At 40.0% G+C, this 16,348-nt stretch overlaps 1 protein-coding gene across 2 annotated transcripts; it reads left to right on the top strand.

Annotated features, from left to right (window-relative positions):
• Positions 1–1,270: 1,270 nt before the first annotated feature.
• On the top strand, positions 1,271–15,758 carry LOC128506257 (tripartite motif-containing protein 16-like). Of its 2 annotated transcripts, XM_053476631.1 has the most exons (7): positions 1,304–1,418; positions 1,517–1,907; positions 9,185–9,280; positions 9,420–9,653; positions 10,171–10,342; positions 10,563–10,622; positions 14,763–15,758. In XM_053476631.1, the coding sequence occupies exons 2-7, from the start codon at positions 1,524–1,526 to the stop codon at positions 15,293–15,295; spliced, it is 1,479 nt and encodes a 492-aa protein (XP_053332606.1). In that variant the 5' UTR covers positions 1,304–1,418; positions 1,517–1,523; the 3' UTR covers positions 15,296–15,758. The 2 variants fall into 2 exon arrangements, with proteins under 2 accessions (XP_053332595.1, XP_053332606.1); XM_053476620.1 differs by having other exon boundaries at positions 1,271–1,907.
• Positions 15,759–16,348: the final 590 nt, after the last annotated feature.

Raw genomic sequence — 16,348 nt, 5'->3', positions numbered from 1 at the left:
TGTAAGAACACAGAGACTAGCGGAAGGGAGAAACATGAGCTCTTTTATTATCCAAAGGCAGGAATGTGGAGAATCAAGTGCAGGCTTGTTTGCAGGGCAGGGAGACAGTTGAAAAGCAGTGACTCAGGTGGTTACCGTTACCTGTGTCAGTACACCAGTGGGGTGGCAGCCAAGTCGAGGAAGTGTGACAGCCAGTTCTCTGTGGTCTGGTGTAGTGAAAGAATCCTCCAGTGTAACTGCAGAAAGAACACAACATGAGTGAAGCTCCAAGAACATCACCCACATCACTCACCCATCTGACAAACTGTTAGCTTGTCATATAGTGTTCTTTCATCCCATCAGAGTGAGAGATTATACTCTGCCAAACCGTACTGAGATCAGAAACCCCACAATCACAGCTGCTTCTTAAGGTCTGTAGGCCTCAGTATGACATGTGTGGTGAACAGAATGTGCTATCTGGAGAGTCCATCTGTGTTCCCATGCTGGGCCTCTGCAGAATGTTACAGAGAGAATGAGTAGTCCTGCAATTTTTTTTATTTGCAAATTTACCGTTGGATTTAAAAACTAAAGACCCTCCCTTGTGTACATGATGACTTTTATTTATTTATTTATTCTTCATTGTTTATAGTGTGTATTTTATATATTCATCACAGAGTTGTGTGTATGGGTCATATTTACACAGATAATGTGTCACAGTATGTGCAAATGCAATTCGTATGAAACTATGTACACCACTTGTGCCCATGACAGATTTCCCCCCAGGGGTTGTGTGTGATTTAAATTTTTTGGGTTTAAATATTTTAACATGCATTTGTTTACTGGTGTGAATATGGTACTTAAAATTTGTATTAAAACCCATGTGTTTAATGTGTTTCTATTAAATAAATTTGACTAAAGTATTTTGTGCACTATACAGTCTTTTGGTCAAACGTTAAAACATAAACCCCACATTAAATCATGCACTTCAAGTGCATTAATTAATTAGTTAATTAATTAATAAATTAATTTAATTGAGCAAACAGTTAAAAAATACAAGATGAAAAAACTAATGTTTAATTTCTAAAGAGTGGTAAAGGTTTTGCATCAGGTGTCTGTAGAATTTAATAGAAATAAAACATATGCTTCACATATGCATACACTAAATGGAGATGAAACGGTTAACTGAGGAGTTTCATAATTTCTGTATTAGTGCTCCTCCCCTTTTCTTTTTCACTCCTTCTCCCTCTCACACACAGAGAGAACCAGGAGGTTATTGTAAAAGAAGACGAAACTCAGAGGACTTCTCTCTGTCAGTTTGTAAAAGTAAGAAAATGGCTGAGGCCAGTATTTCAATAGATCAGGATCAGTTCATCTGTCCAGTGTGTCTGGATCTCCTGAAGGATCCGGTGACTCTCCCCTGTGGTCACAGTTTCTGTAAGGTGTGTATTAATGGTCACTGGGATCAGGAGGATCAGAAGGGCGTCTACAGCTGTCCTCAGTGCAGAGATACTTTCACTTCAAGGCCTATTCTACGCAGAAACAACATGCTGGCTGAAGTGGTGGAGAAACTGAAGAAGAAGACTGTCCAAGTTCAAGTTGTTTCTCCTGCTCACTTTTACACTGGTCCTGCAGATGTGGAGTGTGATTTCTGCACCGAGAGAAAACAAAAAGCCCTCAAGTCCTGTCTGATGTGTCTGGTTTCTCTTTGTGAAACTCATCTGAAACCTCATACTGAACTTCCTGCTTTGAAAAAACACACATTAATTGAAGCTGCAGCAAAACTCCAAGAGAAGATCTGCTCCAAACATAATGAAGTGCTGAAAATCTACTGCCGTACTGATCAAACCTGTATTTGCTCCATGTGCATGTTGGATAAACACAAAGGTCATGATGCTGTATCAGTTGCAGAAGGACGAGCTGAGAAACAGGTGAGAACTTATTATATGCATATATATATATATATATATATATATATATATATATACTGTATATATACTGTATATATATATATATATATATATATATATATATATATATATATATATACAGTATATATATATATATACAGTGGGAGCCACCTCAAACAACCGCCTGGAGCATGACAGGTCCATGGCAAAACCATGACAAGTCTATGCACGATCCGTGCATGGAATGTGATCCCCCGCAATAGCGCAGTTAATGATGCCCCTCCCCATAAACACCCCCATGCGCTTTGTAATAAGATGGTTACAATGCTGTCTAATCCTGCAAGGTGGAGCATTGACTGCTTTAGTTAACTGTAGTGTCCAAGAAGGCATATACTGTATGTTTAATATACTGTACAGCAGTTCTTGTATTGTCAACATAGATTCATGAATAGATGACTTGTTAAAAAAAAACGATTAATAAAACAGTTTTTTTTATCACTTAATACACAACCCATGATGCTTATGCTATTTAAAATAAATAAAATAATTAATAAATAAAACTAGTTATTGCAAAATTTTTCAAGACATCCTTAATAATCCTTAAAGACACTGTAACATCTGTAATTTATATATACCTATCGTTGTAGGTACGGAATACAAATGAGGGCTATGTATTTTTCCATTACGGTGTATTTTTAATACCGTTTAATACACTGGTAGATAATATTTTGCTGCAAAGTAAAAAATTTTACTTTTACTTGGGTTTGTTTTTTTCTTATATTTTTGCAGTTTTCGCTAATGTTTTTTTCACTGCTAGTCTAAAATTGACTAGTCACTTTACTCACTTAACCATATATAACGATCCCCATCAAAGATCTGATGGGCCATTAATCACTTATCACAACTGTGAATAAATGCGGCAGCAGAGACTTAAATCTCCATGAACATTTGCACTTGAAAACAATATTAAAAAAACTAAACAGTTCCAGGCAGTTATCGAGAGCGTGTGCCGAGAAAGGGCTTATTTAGTGATTTGTCCAAAGTTACTAAAGCCTGGCTTACTACTAATAATAATTTTTTTTTTTATGTAACCCATGGGTCTCAATCACAAAATCAGCCAACGCTGTAAACAGATGACAATTCACTTCAATTAAATTTTATTTATATAGCGCTTATACCAATGGTCAATGTCTCAAAGCAGCTTTACAAAAATGAAAGAATTTTTAAAAAATATTTTTTTTTAATGTGTGAGAAAATGTGTCCAGGTAATATTGAGATGAATGAATGATGAATGAAATGTCTATGATGATCAAGCCAAGAGTGACGACGACAGTGGCAAGGAAAAACTCCCTGAGATGGCAATAGGAAGAAACCTTGAGAGGAACCAGACTCAATCAGGCAACCCATCCACATTTGGGTGATAACAGATAGAAATTATATGACATCATGCATGTTATGCAGCTGAAATTTCAATATAACAGAGGTTCTTTAAATTAACATGAGGTCCAGTTCAGCATAGGGACAAGTCAGTAGGTGCAAAGGGCAGATGGGGTCTGGATCACTGGGAGCACAGAAGCAGGATGTGTAGCTTCAACCATCATAAAGCAGAATCCTAGAGATGGTCCTTTTCTGGATGCCTCAGGATCCTCACAGGGTTGGCCTTCGTCTACTGAAGCTGGTACAATCTCCAGATGCCTCGGGATGGGTAGAAAAGTACAGAACAAATGGAGAAAATTAGCGTAGTTGCCATTCAGGATAGATGTGCTGAAGTATGAAGTTATGAAATGAGTTACGCATATGCCAGATTAAGGAGATGCGTCTTGAGTCTACTTTTAAACTGGGAAACTGTGTCTGAGCCCGAACACTGTCTGGAAGGCTATTGCAAAGCTTTGGAGCTAAATATGAAAAAGCCCTACCCCCTTTTGTAGATTTTGAAATTCTGGGAATTACAAGAAGTCCAGAGTTTTGCGATCTTAAGGAGCTTTGTTAGCGTTAGCCACTACCTGACTGTATTATCATCTGCATTAAATTAACCAAAAATGTACTTAATGCGCTTTTTATACAAATACGATAAGCGATATCACACTTGTAAATGGGCATTAGCTCATCTCTGAAGCCAAACTATAACTTACCGTGTCCTGAACCCCCCCTCCCCGCAGCTTTTCTTTAACTAAGCGTTGACAGTAAAAACCCAGTTATGAGTGTTTAGCTCGCTAGCTCCTGTACGTCTAGCCTCAGCTTGTGTCCTTCAAGGACTGCATCACATTATATTCCAGTCACAGAAATAACCTGCAGATTACCTCTTACCCAAAGAATAAATAAATGCTAAGTTTATCTAAATCCAGACAACACTCATTTGCATTTTCAGAGAGCACAAACACTCTTTTTATAAGTTTAGAGTAGTGCAGCTTTTGTAATAGGGAAATTAATAGTATTTTCGAAGCTTTAGCATCTTTTTGATGAAAAGAGTTTGTGACACTGACAGTAAGCTGTAATATTAACTCCAGACTTGTTAAACAGACCATTAAGTTATCTAAAGTCACATCCGACCGCTGCTGGTGCTGCCAGTGATTTTTAAAACTGCCAATAAAAAACGAACCTGGGAAATAAAATGTAAACTACCCCAAACTAATTTTATTTTAAAAAGTCACCACTTACCGCGAATAGTCCATTGCAACCACGGGGCTATCGCAATCCAGTGTCTTCTTGTGCCAGTCGCAAGTCTGAATAAATGCAGAGGGTTGTGTCAGGAAGGGCATCTGACGTAAAACATTTGCCAAATCAATGATGCGAATCATGAATATAATTCCCATACCGGATCGGTTGTGGCCCAGATCAACAACGACCGCCACTGGTGTTGTTGAGCTACAGAGTGCTGGTGGAAATTGAGCTACTGTTGGTCGAAGAAGGAGAGGAGGAAGGCATATTCGAAAGCAGAAAGAGAAGAGGAAAGGCAAGAGTTAGGAGTGATAGTAGGGACTTTGAATGTTGGGACCATGACAGGGAAGGGAAGAGAGTTGGTTGATATGATGCAGAGAAGGATGGTGGATATATTGTGTGTCCAGGAGACCAGGTGGAAAGGTAGCAAGGCCAGAAGCTTCGGATGAGGATTCAAATTGTTTTACCATGGTGTGGATAGGAAAGGAAATGGAGTAGAAGTTATTCTGAAAGTGGAGTTTGTAAGGAATGTTTTAGAAGTGAAGAAAGTTTCAGATAGGGTGATGAGTCTGAAGCTGAAAATTAAAAGGATAATGTTCAATGTTGTTTGTGGTTATGCCCCACAGGTAGGATGTGAGTTAAAAGAGAAGGAGACATTCTGGAGTGAGGTAGATAAAGTGATGCAGAGCATCCCCAGAGGTGAGAGAGTGGTGATTGGTGCAGACTTCATTGGACATGTCGGGGAAGGGAACAGAGGTGATGAAAATGTGATGGGCAGGTTTGGTCTTCAGGACAGGAATGTAGAAGGACAGATGGTGGTGGACTTTGCAAAGAGGATGGAAATGGCAGTAGTAAATACTTTCTTCCAGAAGAGCAGGAACATAGGGTGACATATAAGAGTGGAGGCAGAAGCACTCAGGTAGACTACATCTTGTGTCGACGTTGTAATCTGAAAGAGATCGGTGACTGCAAAGTGTTGGTAGGGGAGAGTGTAGCCAGACAACACAGAATGGTGGTGTGTAAAATAACCCTGGTGGTGAGGAAGGTGAAGAGGACAAAGGCAGAGCAGAGGACAAAGTGGTGGAAGCTGAGAAAGGAAGAATGTTGTGAAGTCTTTAGGGAGGAGTTGAGACAGGCTATGGGTGGTCAGGAGGTGCTGTCAGTTGACTGGACAACTACAGCCGATGTAATCAGGGAGACAGGTACAGTAGGAGGGTACTTGATGTATCATCAGGTAAGGGGAAAGTGGACAAGGAGACTTGGTGGTGAAATGAGGAAGTCCAGGAGTGTACACAGGGAAAGAGGCTAACTAAGCAGAAGTGGGACACTGAGAGGACTGAAAAGATTAGACAGGAGTACAGGGAGATGCAGAGTCAGGTAAAGGTAGAGGTGGCAAAGGCCAAACAAATAGCATATGAGGACTTGTATGCTAGGCTAGACAGTAAGGAGGGAGAGGTGGATCTGTACAGGTTGGCAAGGCAGAGAGATAGAGATGGGAAGGATGTGCAGCACGTTAGAGTGATTAAAGATAAAGATGGAAATGTACTGACAGATGCCAGGAGGGTGATGGGAAGATGTACTTTAAGTAGTTGATGAATAAGGAAAACGAAAGAGAACAAAGGGTAGAAGTGGTGACTGTTGTGGAACAGGAAGTAGCAAATATTAGTAGAAGTGAGGTGAGAAGGGCGTTGAAGAGAATGAAAAGTGGAAAGGCTGTTGGTCCTGATGACATACCTGTGGAGGTATGGAAGTGCTTAGGCGAGGTTGAGAGTGAGAGGATTCCAGAGGAATGGAGGAAAAGTGTATTCGTGCCAAGTTTTAAGAACAAGGGAGATGTGCAAAGCTGTGGCAATTATTGAGGTATAAAGCTAATGAGTCAGACAATGAGGCTGTGGGAAAGAGTAGTGGAAGCTAGGTTAAGGCCAGAGGTGAGCATTTGTGAGCAGCAATATGGTTTTATGCCTAGAAAGAGTACATCATATGCAGTATTTGCTTTGAGGATGCTGGCGGAGAAGTACAGAGAAAGTAACAGGGAGTTGCATTGTGTCTTTTTGGATTTAGAGAAAGCGTATGACAGGGTGCCAAGAGAGGAGCTGTGGTATTGTATGAGGAAGTCTGGAGTGGCAGAGAAGTATGTTAGAGTGGTGCAGGACATGTATGAGAGCTGTAAGACAGTGGTAAGATGTGCTGTAGGTGTGACAGAAGAGTTCAAGGTGAAGGTGGGTCTGCATCAAGGATCGGCTCTAAGCCCCTTTTTGTTTGCTCTGGTGATGGACAGGATGACAGATGAGGTAAGACATGAGTCCCCATGGACTATGATGTTTGCAGATGACATTTTGCTCTGTAGCAAGAGCAGGGAACAGGTGGAGGAAAATTTGGAGAGGTGGAGGTATGCTCTGGAAAGCAGAGGAATGAAGGTTAGCCGCAGCAAGACGCAATACATGTGTGTAAATGAGAGGGACCCAAGAGGATCGCTAAGGCTACAGGGAGCAGAGGTAAAGAAGCTACAGGATTTTAAGTACTTAGGGTCAATGGTCCAGAGCAACAAAGAGTGTTCAAAGGAGGTGAAGAGGCTGGTACAGGAAGGTTGGAATGGGTGGAGAAAAGTGTCAGGTGTTGTGCGATAAAAGAGTATCAACGAGAATGAAAGGAAAGGTGTACAGGACATTGGTGAGACCAGCAATGCTCTTCGGCTTAGAGACAGTGGCGCTGAAGAAAAGACAGGAGGCAGAGTTGGAGGTAGCAAAGCTGAAGATGTTGAGGTTCTCTTTGGGAGTGACAAGGATGTATAGGATCAAGAATGAGTTTATCAGAGGGACAACCCACGTTAGATGTTTTGGAGATAAAGTCAGAGAAGCCAGATTGAGGTGGTTTGGACATGTTCAGAGGAGAGATTGTGAATATATCGGTAGAAGGATGCTGAGGTTGGAACTGCCAGGCAGGAGGTCTAGAGAAAGGCCAAAGAGGAGATTTATGGATGCAGTTGGAGAGGACATAAACTTAGTTGGTGTGAGAGAAGAGGATGCAGAGGATAGGGTTAGATGGAGGCAGATGATTCGCTGTGGCGACCCCTGAAAGGGAACAGCCGAAAGACAAAGAAGAAAAGAAGACTTACTGCGAATAGTCCATTAGCCCACCATCTTCATCTCTGAAGTGCAGTTTGATAGCGTCAGTTCGGCGGGGGAGGGGGTGGGTTGTTAAAATCACGTGATTGCAACTCAGCACAGCTAAATTGCTGGCTTGTGTTAACATGTTCTTGAGAACAAAGCGCCATCTAGTGGTGACACCAGGTAAAGGAATAAATAGGGCTTGAATGGGCGTGTTTACTGTGAAAACTTGACATGTCTTTCTGGCAGTAGAGAGAGGGGTGATTACGCTGTCCATAGGGTAGCCGCATGCCATTTGCATGCCATTCACACGGCCACGGCTATTTGACGTGACTCCCACAGTACAGTATATATACACAGACTATATATGTATATATATATATATATATATATATATATATATATATATATATATATACAGTATATATACACACACACACACAGTGGTGAGAAAAAAAGCGTTTAACCCCCTTTATTGAATAGCCCACTAATTTAGAATCATGAGCAGAGTGTACCTGGACTATTTAAAAGCAAAATAACTGATAGCTGATAAGCAAGTGATCAAATACTTATTCGACACAGAAATTCACAAATAAATTGTTAAAAAAAAAATATCATACAATGTGATTTCCGGATTTTTCTTTTTAGATTCTGCCTCTTAAAATAAAAATGCATCTATGCTGAAAATTGTAGATCCCTCAATGATTAAGAGAACATGCAAAATCACAGGGTGATTAAATACTTAATGACCTCACTGTATATACACACACAAAGAGGCATGTCAATAAATTAAAATATCATCAAAAAATACCTAAACAAAGAGTGTTATGCTTTCAAATAAAAATTTTAAGATAAAATGATGTTACAAATAGTCATTCGTCAGTTGTAATAATCTAGAACAGAAAGTATTTGTATTTCTATTTGGCTGACGACGAAAGAACTTAGCGGAGACAGGGCGTAAGGTGCTCAACATTATAGAATGTGATTTCTTTGTATTAATAAGTTAGACAGAGAGTTCTGCCGTACAGAAAGAGAGACAAATATGTACGTTGGCTTCAACCTGAAATAATAATATTGTAGCGTTTTTCCGCCGGAAAGAATGCTGGAGAGACGAGTGAGCTTATTTGCTGCCCAATGCAATGGCTGGGAGTACTTTATTAGGCACACAGCATGTATGGCATGAGCAGTACATTCACACAGGAACCTACATCCAATTTAGCCTGAACCGGAGCACATTTCACACGTCACACACCCCCACACACACAAACAGGGCCGAAGCCACTAACTCAAACACCTTTCCCCAACACGGTGAACACACCAACATCCCCGCAAGGCATGCTGGTCATCAGCCGCCGCCCCGCCCACGCCACAATATCACTGATTACATTAAAGCTCATCAGATTATTTCTAGATTTAACATTTTAACTATTTCTATGAACTCTATAAAATCTAAACAATGTACTGTATTATTGCCAAGGTGTTTATATATTTAAAAAAAATAAAACCTTATGGAAATAATCGATTTGTTCTCAGAGTGAATTAAAGGAGAAGCAGATGAATTCCCAGCAGAGAATCCAGGAGAAGCAAAAGAAGGTGCAGGAGCTGAAACAGGCTGTGAACACTGTAAAGGTGAGCAGTGAGCAGAGACAGAGCTGCTCCTAGAAACACACACAACATGGACAACATGGAGTCATTTAGAGTCGCAGTAAGAGAGGGAATGATAGATGAGTTTTAAATCCTGTGTGTGTGTGTGTGTGTGTCCTAACAGCTGAGTGCACAGACAGCAGTGGAGGACAATGAGATAATCTTTACTGAGCTGATCAGCTCCATGGAGAAAACGCGCTCGGAGGTGACGGAGCTGATCAGAGCTCAGGAGAAGGCTGAACTGAGTCGAGCTGAACGACTCCTGGAGCAACTGGAGCAGGAGATTGCTGATCTTCAGAGGAGACTCACTGAGCTGGAGCAGCTTTCACACACACACGATCACATCCAGTTCCTCCAGGTAACACTCCCTGTCTGATCTACACAAACAAATGTTCCTGACACACTTTAAAACACATCTTACTAAAAGTTAATTGTTCTTTATTTAGTCTGGATCTGCTCTTGAACCCACTCTGCACCAAACCATCAGCTACACGGCCAACACACTCTCATGTTAATCAGATCGACTATTAAAATAAAATAAATGGGTTTTTGCATGGCACAATCATGTTCTGTTCTGGTGCCAGTTACAATCCAAATGATTTTTCTATATCTATGACTATAAGGGTGAAACTGCTGACTCATCTAGAGGATTAACAATAATTATATAAGGGGTTGATGTAATTCATGATGGGTAATACAGTGACAGGACATTAATGAATGTAAATGCCACCACTTTACAAAATCATGAATTCAGCTAAAGCACTAAAATCTGACAGACGGAACACTGCACTACGAAATCCTTATTCCTTTATATAACTGTAACTGCAGGAAGACTGTTTACACACACTGTTTTACATTTAATTTGCTTTCTGTAGGATTTAATTTCTGGACGTCAATATTCTCCAGAAATCAGTCTAACGTTCCAGACATCCAGCGTCAGAGTCCATCAACATCTCTCATTTGATGGAGTGAGGAATTCTCTCTCAGGTCTGAAGAAGAGACTCGAGGAATTCTGTGAGGAGGAATTCAACAAAATCCCTCCACATGGTAAGAGGAGCTGTTCCTGCTGGAGAAACACAATGATGGACGTCTTTACTCGCTCTGTGAAGTCTTATTTCTTAGCAATGCTCCTGCTGACCTTCCTGCAGACAGTTTGAACTAAAATACTGATTTAAAATGAATAAACTGACTGTATCACTTTAAACTGTTTCCATCTTTTACAACCTGATGATGATTTTTGTCTTCATTTCCATTTTTCTCTCCACAGCTGCAGCAGTTCAGATCTTTTCACCACCAGAGCCACAGAGCAGAGAAGAGTTCCTGAAATGTACGCGCACACACACACACACACACACACACACACACACACACACACACACAGATTAATTAGTTTATTATGGTAAAGCAATAAACGAATCAATAGTTTATTGTTAATTAAAGCACATCTTACAAAATATAGAAATTTTATTTGGATTAGAATAAGTGTGTATATATATATATATATATATATATATATATATATATAAAGAGAGAGAGAGAGAGAGGAAGAGATTTCCTAATTTTTATACACATAATAATAATAATAATAATAATAATTGTAAAAAAAAAAAAAAAATCATCATCATCATCATCATCATTGTTCATCATTGTTTCAATAAGGACATAGGGCTTAAGCAGATCTGAGAGGTAAGACGGGGCAAGGCCATGTAAACATTTAAACGTGACCAAAATATTTTTTAAATTAATTTGGTACTGTACCAAGAGCCAATGAAGAGAGGTCAGAACTGGAGAGATAAGTTCTCTTTTATGCATAGACGTTAATAGTCGAGCAGCAGAGTCTTGGATCAGCTGTAGCCGATGTAATGCTGCCTGAGAAACCCCAAAATACAGAGCATTACAGTAATCAATGCGAGTGGTGATGGAGGCGTGGATGGCTATTTCGAAAAGCCTAAAGGACAAAACAGGTTTAAGAAACTGGACTGAACCCACACTCATTACCTCTAATCAATCAAATTTAAGGCCATGGTCAAAAATAAACCCCTAAATTTGACGCTATGGGTTTAATATACTGCTCCAAATCTCCTAAATCCAGAGGAAATCTAACCCTGGCACAAGGACCAAATACCAAAACCTCTGTCTTTTTATCATTAAAATGTAAGAGATTTTGGGCTAACCATGCCTTTATATCATCTAGACATGTTAACAGAGCCTTGACACAGTAGCCTTCCTACCTTCCAATGATAGTCCCCTGAGGGATCCCATATGGAAGAGGAGGTGATGGTGACTCAAGATCTCCAAGACTAAGAGAAAAAGTTCTAAACCAGTCTCGAGCTGCCCCCCTAATTCCCATCCAGTGTTCTAGGCATGACAGAAGAATATCATGGTCTACTGTATCAAAGGCAGCTGTTAAATCAAGAGCAGAAGTCACCAGAATTGAGAATAAGATAAATGTCATTTAATTCAATTCAATTCAATTTTATTTGTACAGTATAGCACTTTTAACGATTTACATCATCACAAAGCAGCTTTACACAATCAAAAGAATTAAGATTGTATGAAATGTGAATGTGTATGAATCAAAATTATATGACTGTCCCTGATGAGCAAGCCTAGGACGACGGCGACAGTGGCAAGAAAAAACTCCCTGAGATGGCAATAGGAAGAAACCTTGAGAGGAACCAGACTCAACAGGGAACCCATCCTCATCTGGGTGAAAACAGATAGCAGGGATTGATGTGCATAATAATATGCGAGACTGGAAGTTCAGTAGAAGAGGAGATGTGTAAGATTAAAGTCCAGTTTGTTCCTGGAGGCTCAGGTAGACTGTGAAAAATTCCAGTCCTGAACTATTGAGTGACTGAAGTCACAGGTCCTCAGAGAACAGCTGTCTGCATCAGTCGAGGACAGGACCACCTTCATGGAAACGTGGAACCAACCCCGGTCACCACACGCATTCCAGGCAGACCACACAAGTCATCCATGTGATGAGATCTCCAACCAGAAGCAGGACTCCAGGATGAGTTAGAGAGGTCCAGCGGGCAGAGGGGGTCTGGATCACTGGCAGCTCAGGAGCGACATGTATAGCTTGACAGAGAGATAGGTAGAGGAAAAAGGAGAGAGGGAGAGAGAGAGAGAGGAGAGAGCAGAAAAGGAGAGAGCAAAGAGATGGAGAAATAACAGTTAGGTATGGTCAAAGTCGAACAATGTAAAAAGTGAATGTATATTTAGTGCAGAGTGCAAGCAGAGACTCCGGCAGGACTAACTATGACAGCATAACTAAAAAGGGAGAGTCAGAAGGAAACACAAACATGAGGGCTTCCAGAGATGTAAAGCAACCAATCACCTCACCGTCAACAAACCTGCGTGATCAATGAGAGTGGGGAAGACAGCATCCAAACATACCAGTTCACCTAATACTCTACGACCATGAGTCCCCCAGATCTGCTCCTTTACCTAAGGCTAATCTATTTATAAAAATGCTTGGCTAAATAAATAGGTTTTTAGCCTGGACTTAAACACTGAGACTGTGTCTGGGTCCCGAACACTATTTGGAAGACTATTCCATAACTTTGGGGCTTTGTAAGAAAAAGCTCTGTCCCCTGCTGTAGTTTTAATAATACGCGGTACTGACAAGCAGCCTGCATCCTTTGATCGAAGTAGGCATGGCGGATTGTAAGACACTAGCAGTTCACTCAGATACTGCGGCGCGAGACCATTTAATGCTTTATACGTCAAGGGTAGTATTTTAAAATCGATGCGAAATTTCACAGGAAGCCAATGCAATGTGGATAAGATAGGGGTGATATGCTCATATCTTGAGTGAGGACTCGAGTGAGTCCATTCTGGACTAATTGAAGCTTGTTTAAGCACCTAGTTGAACAACCAGACAGTAAGGCGTTACAATAATCCAACCTAGACGTGATAAAAGCATGAACTAGGTTTTCTGCATCGTTTAGTGACAATATATTTCTTATCTTGGCAATATTTCTGAGGTGAAAGAATGCTATCCTGGTAATATTATCTACATGTGCTTCAAATGAAAGGCTTGAATCTATAATCACACCGAGGTCTTTTACTGTTGCACTTGATGGAACAGAAATGCCATTTAAAATCACAGTGTGATCAGAAAGCTTACTTCTAGCTGCTTGTGGTCCTATGACTAGAACTTCTGTCTTATCAGGATTAAGCAGAAGGAAATTAATTAACATCCAATCTCTTATGTCTTGCACACATTGCTCAACTTTAGTAAGCTGGTTTTTCTCATCTGGTTTTGCTGAAACATATACTTGTGTGTCATCAGCATAACAATGAAAACTAATACCATGTTTACGAATTATGTTGCCTAGAGGAAGCATGTAAAGGGAAAAAAGCAGTGGGCCTAAAACAGAACCCTGTGGAACACCAAACTCAACTTGAGAACATGAGGAATGGTCACCATCTAAATCTACAAACTGATAATGATCAGTCAAATAGGATCTGAGCCATAAGAGGGCCGTTCCCTTAATTCCTACTACATTTTCTAATCTGTGAAGGAGAATACCATGATCAATAGTGTCAAAAGCTGCACTGAGGTCGAGTAACACAAGTATAGTGACACAACCCTGATCAGAGGCCAGTAGGAGGTCATTTACTACTTTAACGAGTGCTGTCTCTGTGCTGTGATGAGGCCTAAATCCTGACTGATACAGTTCATGTATGCTATTCCTATGTAGAACATAGCTGTTGTGTTACTACCTTTTCCAGAATTTTAGAGATAAACGGGAGGTTTGATATCGGCCTGTAATTGGAAAGCTGACAGGGGTCAAGGTCAGGTTTTTTGATTAGTGGTTTAATAACTGCTAATTTAAGGGATTTAGGAACATACCCACTGCTGAGTGAACAGTTAATTACTTTTAACAGGGGTTCTGTTATTGCTTGACCTATCTGCTTGAGAAAATGTGTCGGTATAGGATCTAATTTACAGGTTGACGATTTTGAAGAGGAGATGAGTGAAATTAGTTCACTCGCTTCAAGGGGAATAAAGTATTCTAGGTTCTGATGTGATGTGATCACTTAAATTGTCTGGTTTTAAAGCCTGAATTTTTTGCCTAATATTTATGATTTTGTTATTGAAAAAGTTCATGGCATCCTCACTACTGTATGTTGTTGTTGTGGATATTTCTGCAGTGGTCTTGTTTTTAGTTAATTTAGCTATCGTATTAAATAAAAATCTAGGTTTATTTTTGTTATTTTCTATAAGAGTGGAGAGATACATTGACCTAGCAGCACTGAGAGCTCTTCTATAGTTCAGGATGCTCTCCTTCCATGCTATTTGGAAAACTAACAATTTAGTTTGACATTTAAGACTTTTAACAGAGCTGTTTCTGTACTGTGAAGAGCCTTGAAACTAGATTGAAAGACCTCAGTATTCTGCAAATCAAATGCAACATGTTCACATTGTTTATTTGTTTTTCTCTTTTAATTTTAGATTTCTATTATCTGACCCTGGATCCCAACACGGCACATCGTAACCTCATTCTGTATGAGAAGAACAGAGCGGTGAGATACAGTGAGAGAGAGCAGCTGTACTCTGATCTTACAGAGAGATTTGACTCCTACAGGCAGGTGCTGTCTAAGGAGAGTGTGCGTGGGCGCTGTTACTGGGAGGTGGAGTGGAGCGGTGAGGGTGTGTCCATATCAGTCTCATGTAAAGACATGAGCAGAAAAGGACGTGGTAATGAGTGTGGGTTTGGATGCAACAATCAGTCCTGGAATCTGTGGTGTTCTTCTTCTTCTCTCTCTTTCTATCACAACAACATTAAGACTAATCTCAGAGCTCCATCATCCTCCAGAATAGGAGTGTATGTGGATCACAGTGCAGGAGCTCTGTCCTTCTACAGCATCTCTGACACGATGAAGCTCCTCCACAGAGTCCAGACCACATTCACTCAGCCTCTGTATGCTGGGTTTGGGCCATACTGGTGGTCTGACTCTATTGTGAGATTGTGTGATTCAGCATAAAGTGTGTAGTGTTTTGTGTTAAATTCCTGAAACGTTGTTGCTCAGTCATCTGTCTCACTAACACACAATGTAAATATTTAGAGGTGATACAATTTTGAATCATTTGACAGAAAGGATATTGCACAGGGCTGTGTTACTGTAAATATTGATACATAGGTGGTGTGTGTGTGTGTGTAGTCTCTTGCTCTCAGTGTTGCTAGTTAAAGCGTTAAATACACCATAAGTGCACCATGGAGTCAGACTTTCACCTGATATACTGAATTTACAGAGTGCAGGGGACATGTCCTGAGTTGTGTTTATAGAGATGATAATAATGTATTACAGTAACACATGTAACCGGGGACATGTCGCTGCACTTTCACACAAAAATCATTCTGTCCTTCATACTGCTTTGTACATTACATGTGTGCATTGCTTTTTTTTTTACTTTTTAATTACTTCCTTAATAGATACAAATGAATAAAATGCGTAAAAAAAGTAAATTTGTAGTTACTGCATTCCTACTAGTACACATTACTCTCCCACACACACACACACTTTACATAATAAGTAATGATGTTGTGTATTATAGTGGAATAATCTATTCGTTATAAGCTACATTCATGAATCTGGTTTTCTCCATCACTTTCCTGCATTGTTGATACTCTGATCTTCTGCTGATGGAGAAACGAGTACTGACAGTAGGAAGATTACTGTAAGTAGCTGCTACATCAGTTGTGTCTCTCTCATTTTTACTGCGTTCCTGCACATAAACATCCATCCAACATTTTATTGTGATTAAATATATTTTAAATAAAACATTATGCATTTTAACAGCCAGGAAAATACCTGAAATAAATACCATTCCCATATGTGTGTATTACATTTGCATTTGGCTTTTGCAACAGCTTATCTACATATATAGGTGGCTAATAAATAACCTACGATATAAAAGATAGCACTCAATCTTTCCCCAGGATGTCCAGACAGAGGACACGCTACATGGTGATGTGTATAGGCGTGCTCCTACCTCCCTGTACAAACATCTACAACAAACAAATACAGTAGTTTGTT

Source organism: Clarias gariepinus, chromosome 2, assembly GCF_024256425.1.
Source record: "Clarias gariepinus isolate MV-2021 ecotype Netherlands chromosome 2, CGAR_prim_01v2, whole genome shotgun sequence".
NCBI classification, from domain to species: Eukaryota; Metazoa; Chordata; class Actinopteri; order Siluriformes; family Clariidae; genus Clarias; species Clarias gariepinus.
This window is presented reverse-complemented; position numbering and strand designations above follow the sequence as displayed.

What these genes read in the sequence shown, in the direction of transcription:
- LOC128506257 (XM_053476620.1), top strand. Translation starts at nt 1,311, where the DNA reads ATGGCTGAGGCCAGTATTTCAATAGATCAGGATCAGTTCATCTGTCCA. An exon ending in AAGGACGAGCTGAGAAACAG is followed by an intron (nt 1,908 to 9,184) that starts GTGAGAACTTAT and finishes ATTTGTTCTCAG; the next exon opens with AGTGAATTAAAGGAGAAGCA. An exon ending in AGGCTGTGAACACTGTAAAG is followed by an intron (nt 9,281 to 9,419) that starts GTGAGCAGTGAG and finishes GTGTCCTAACAG; the next exon opens with CTGAGTGCACAGACAGCAGT.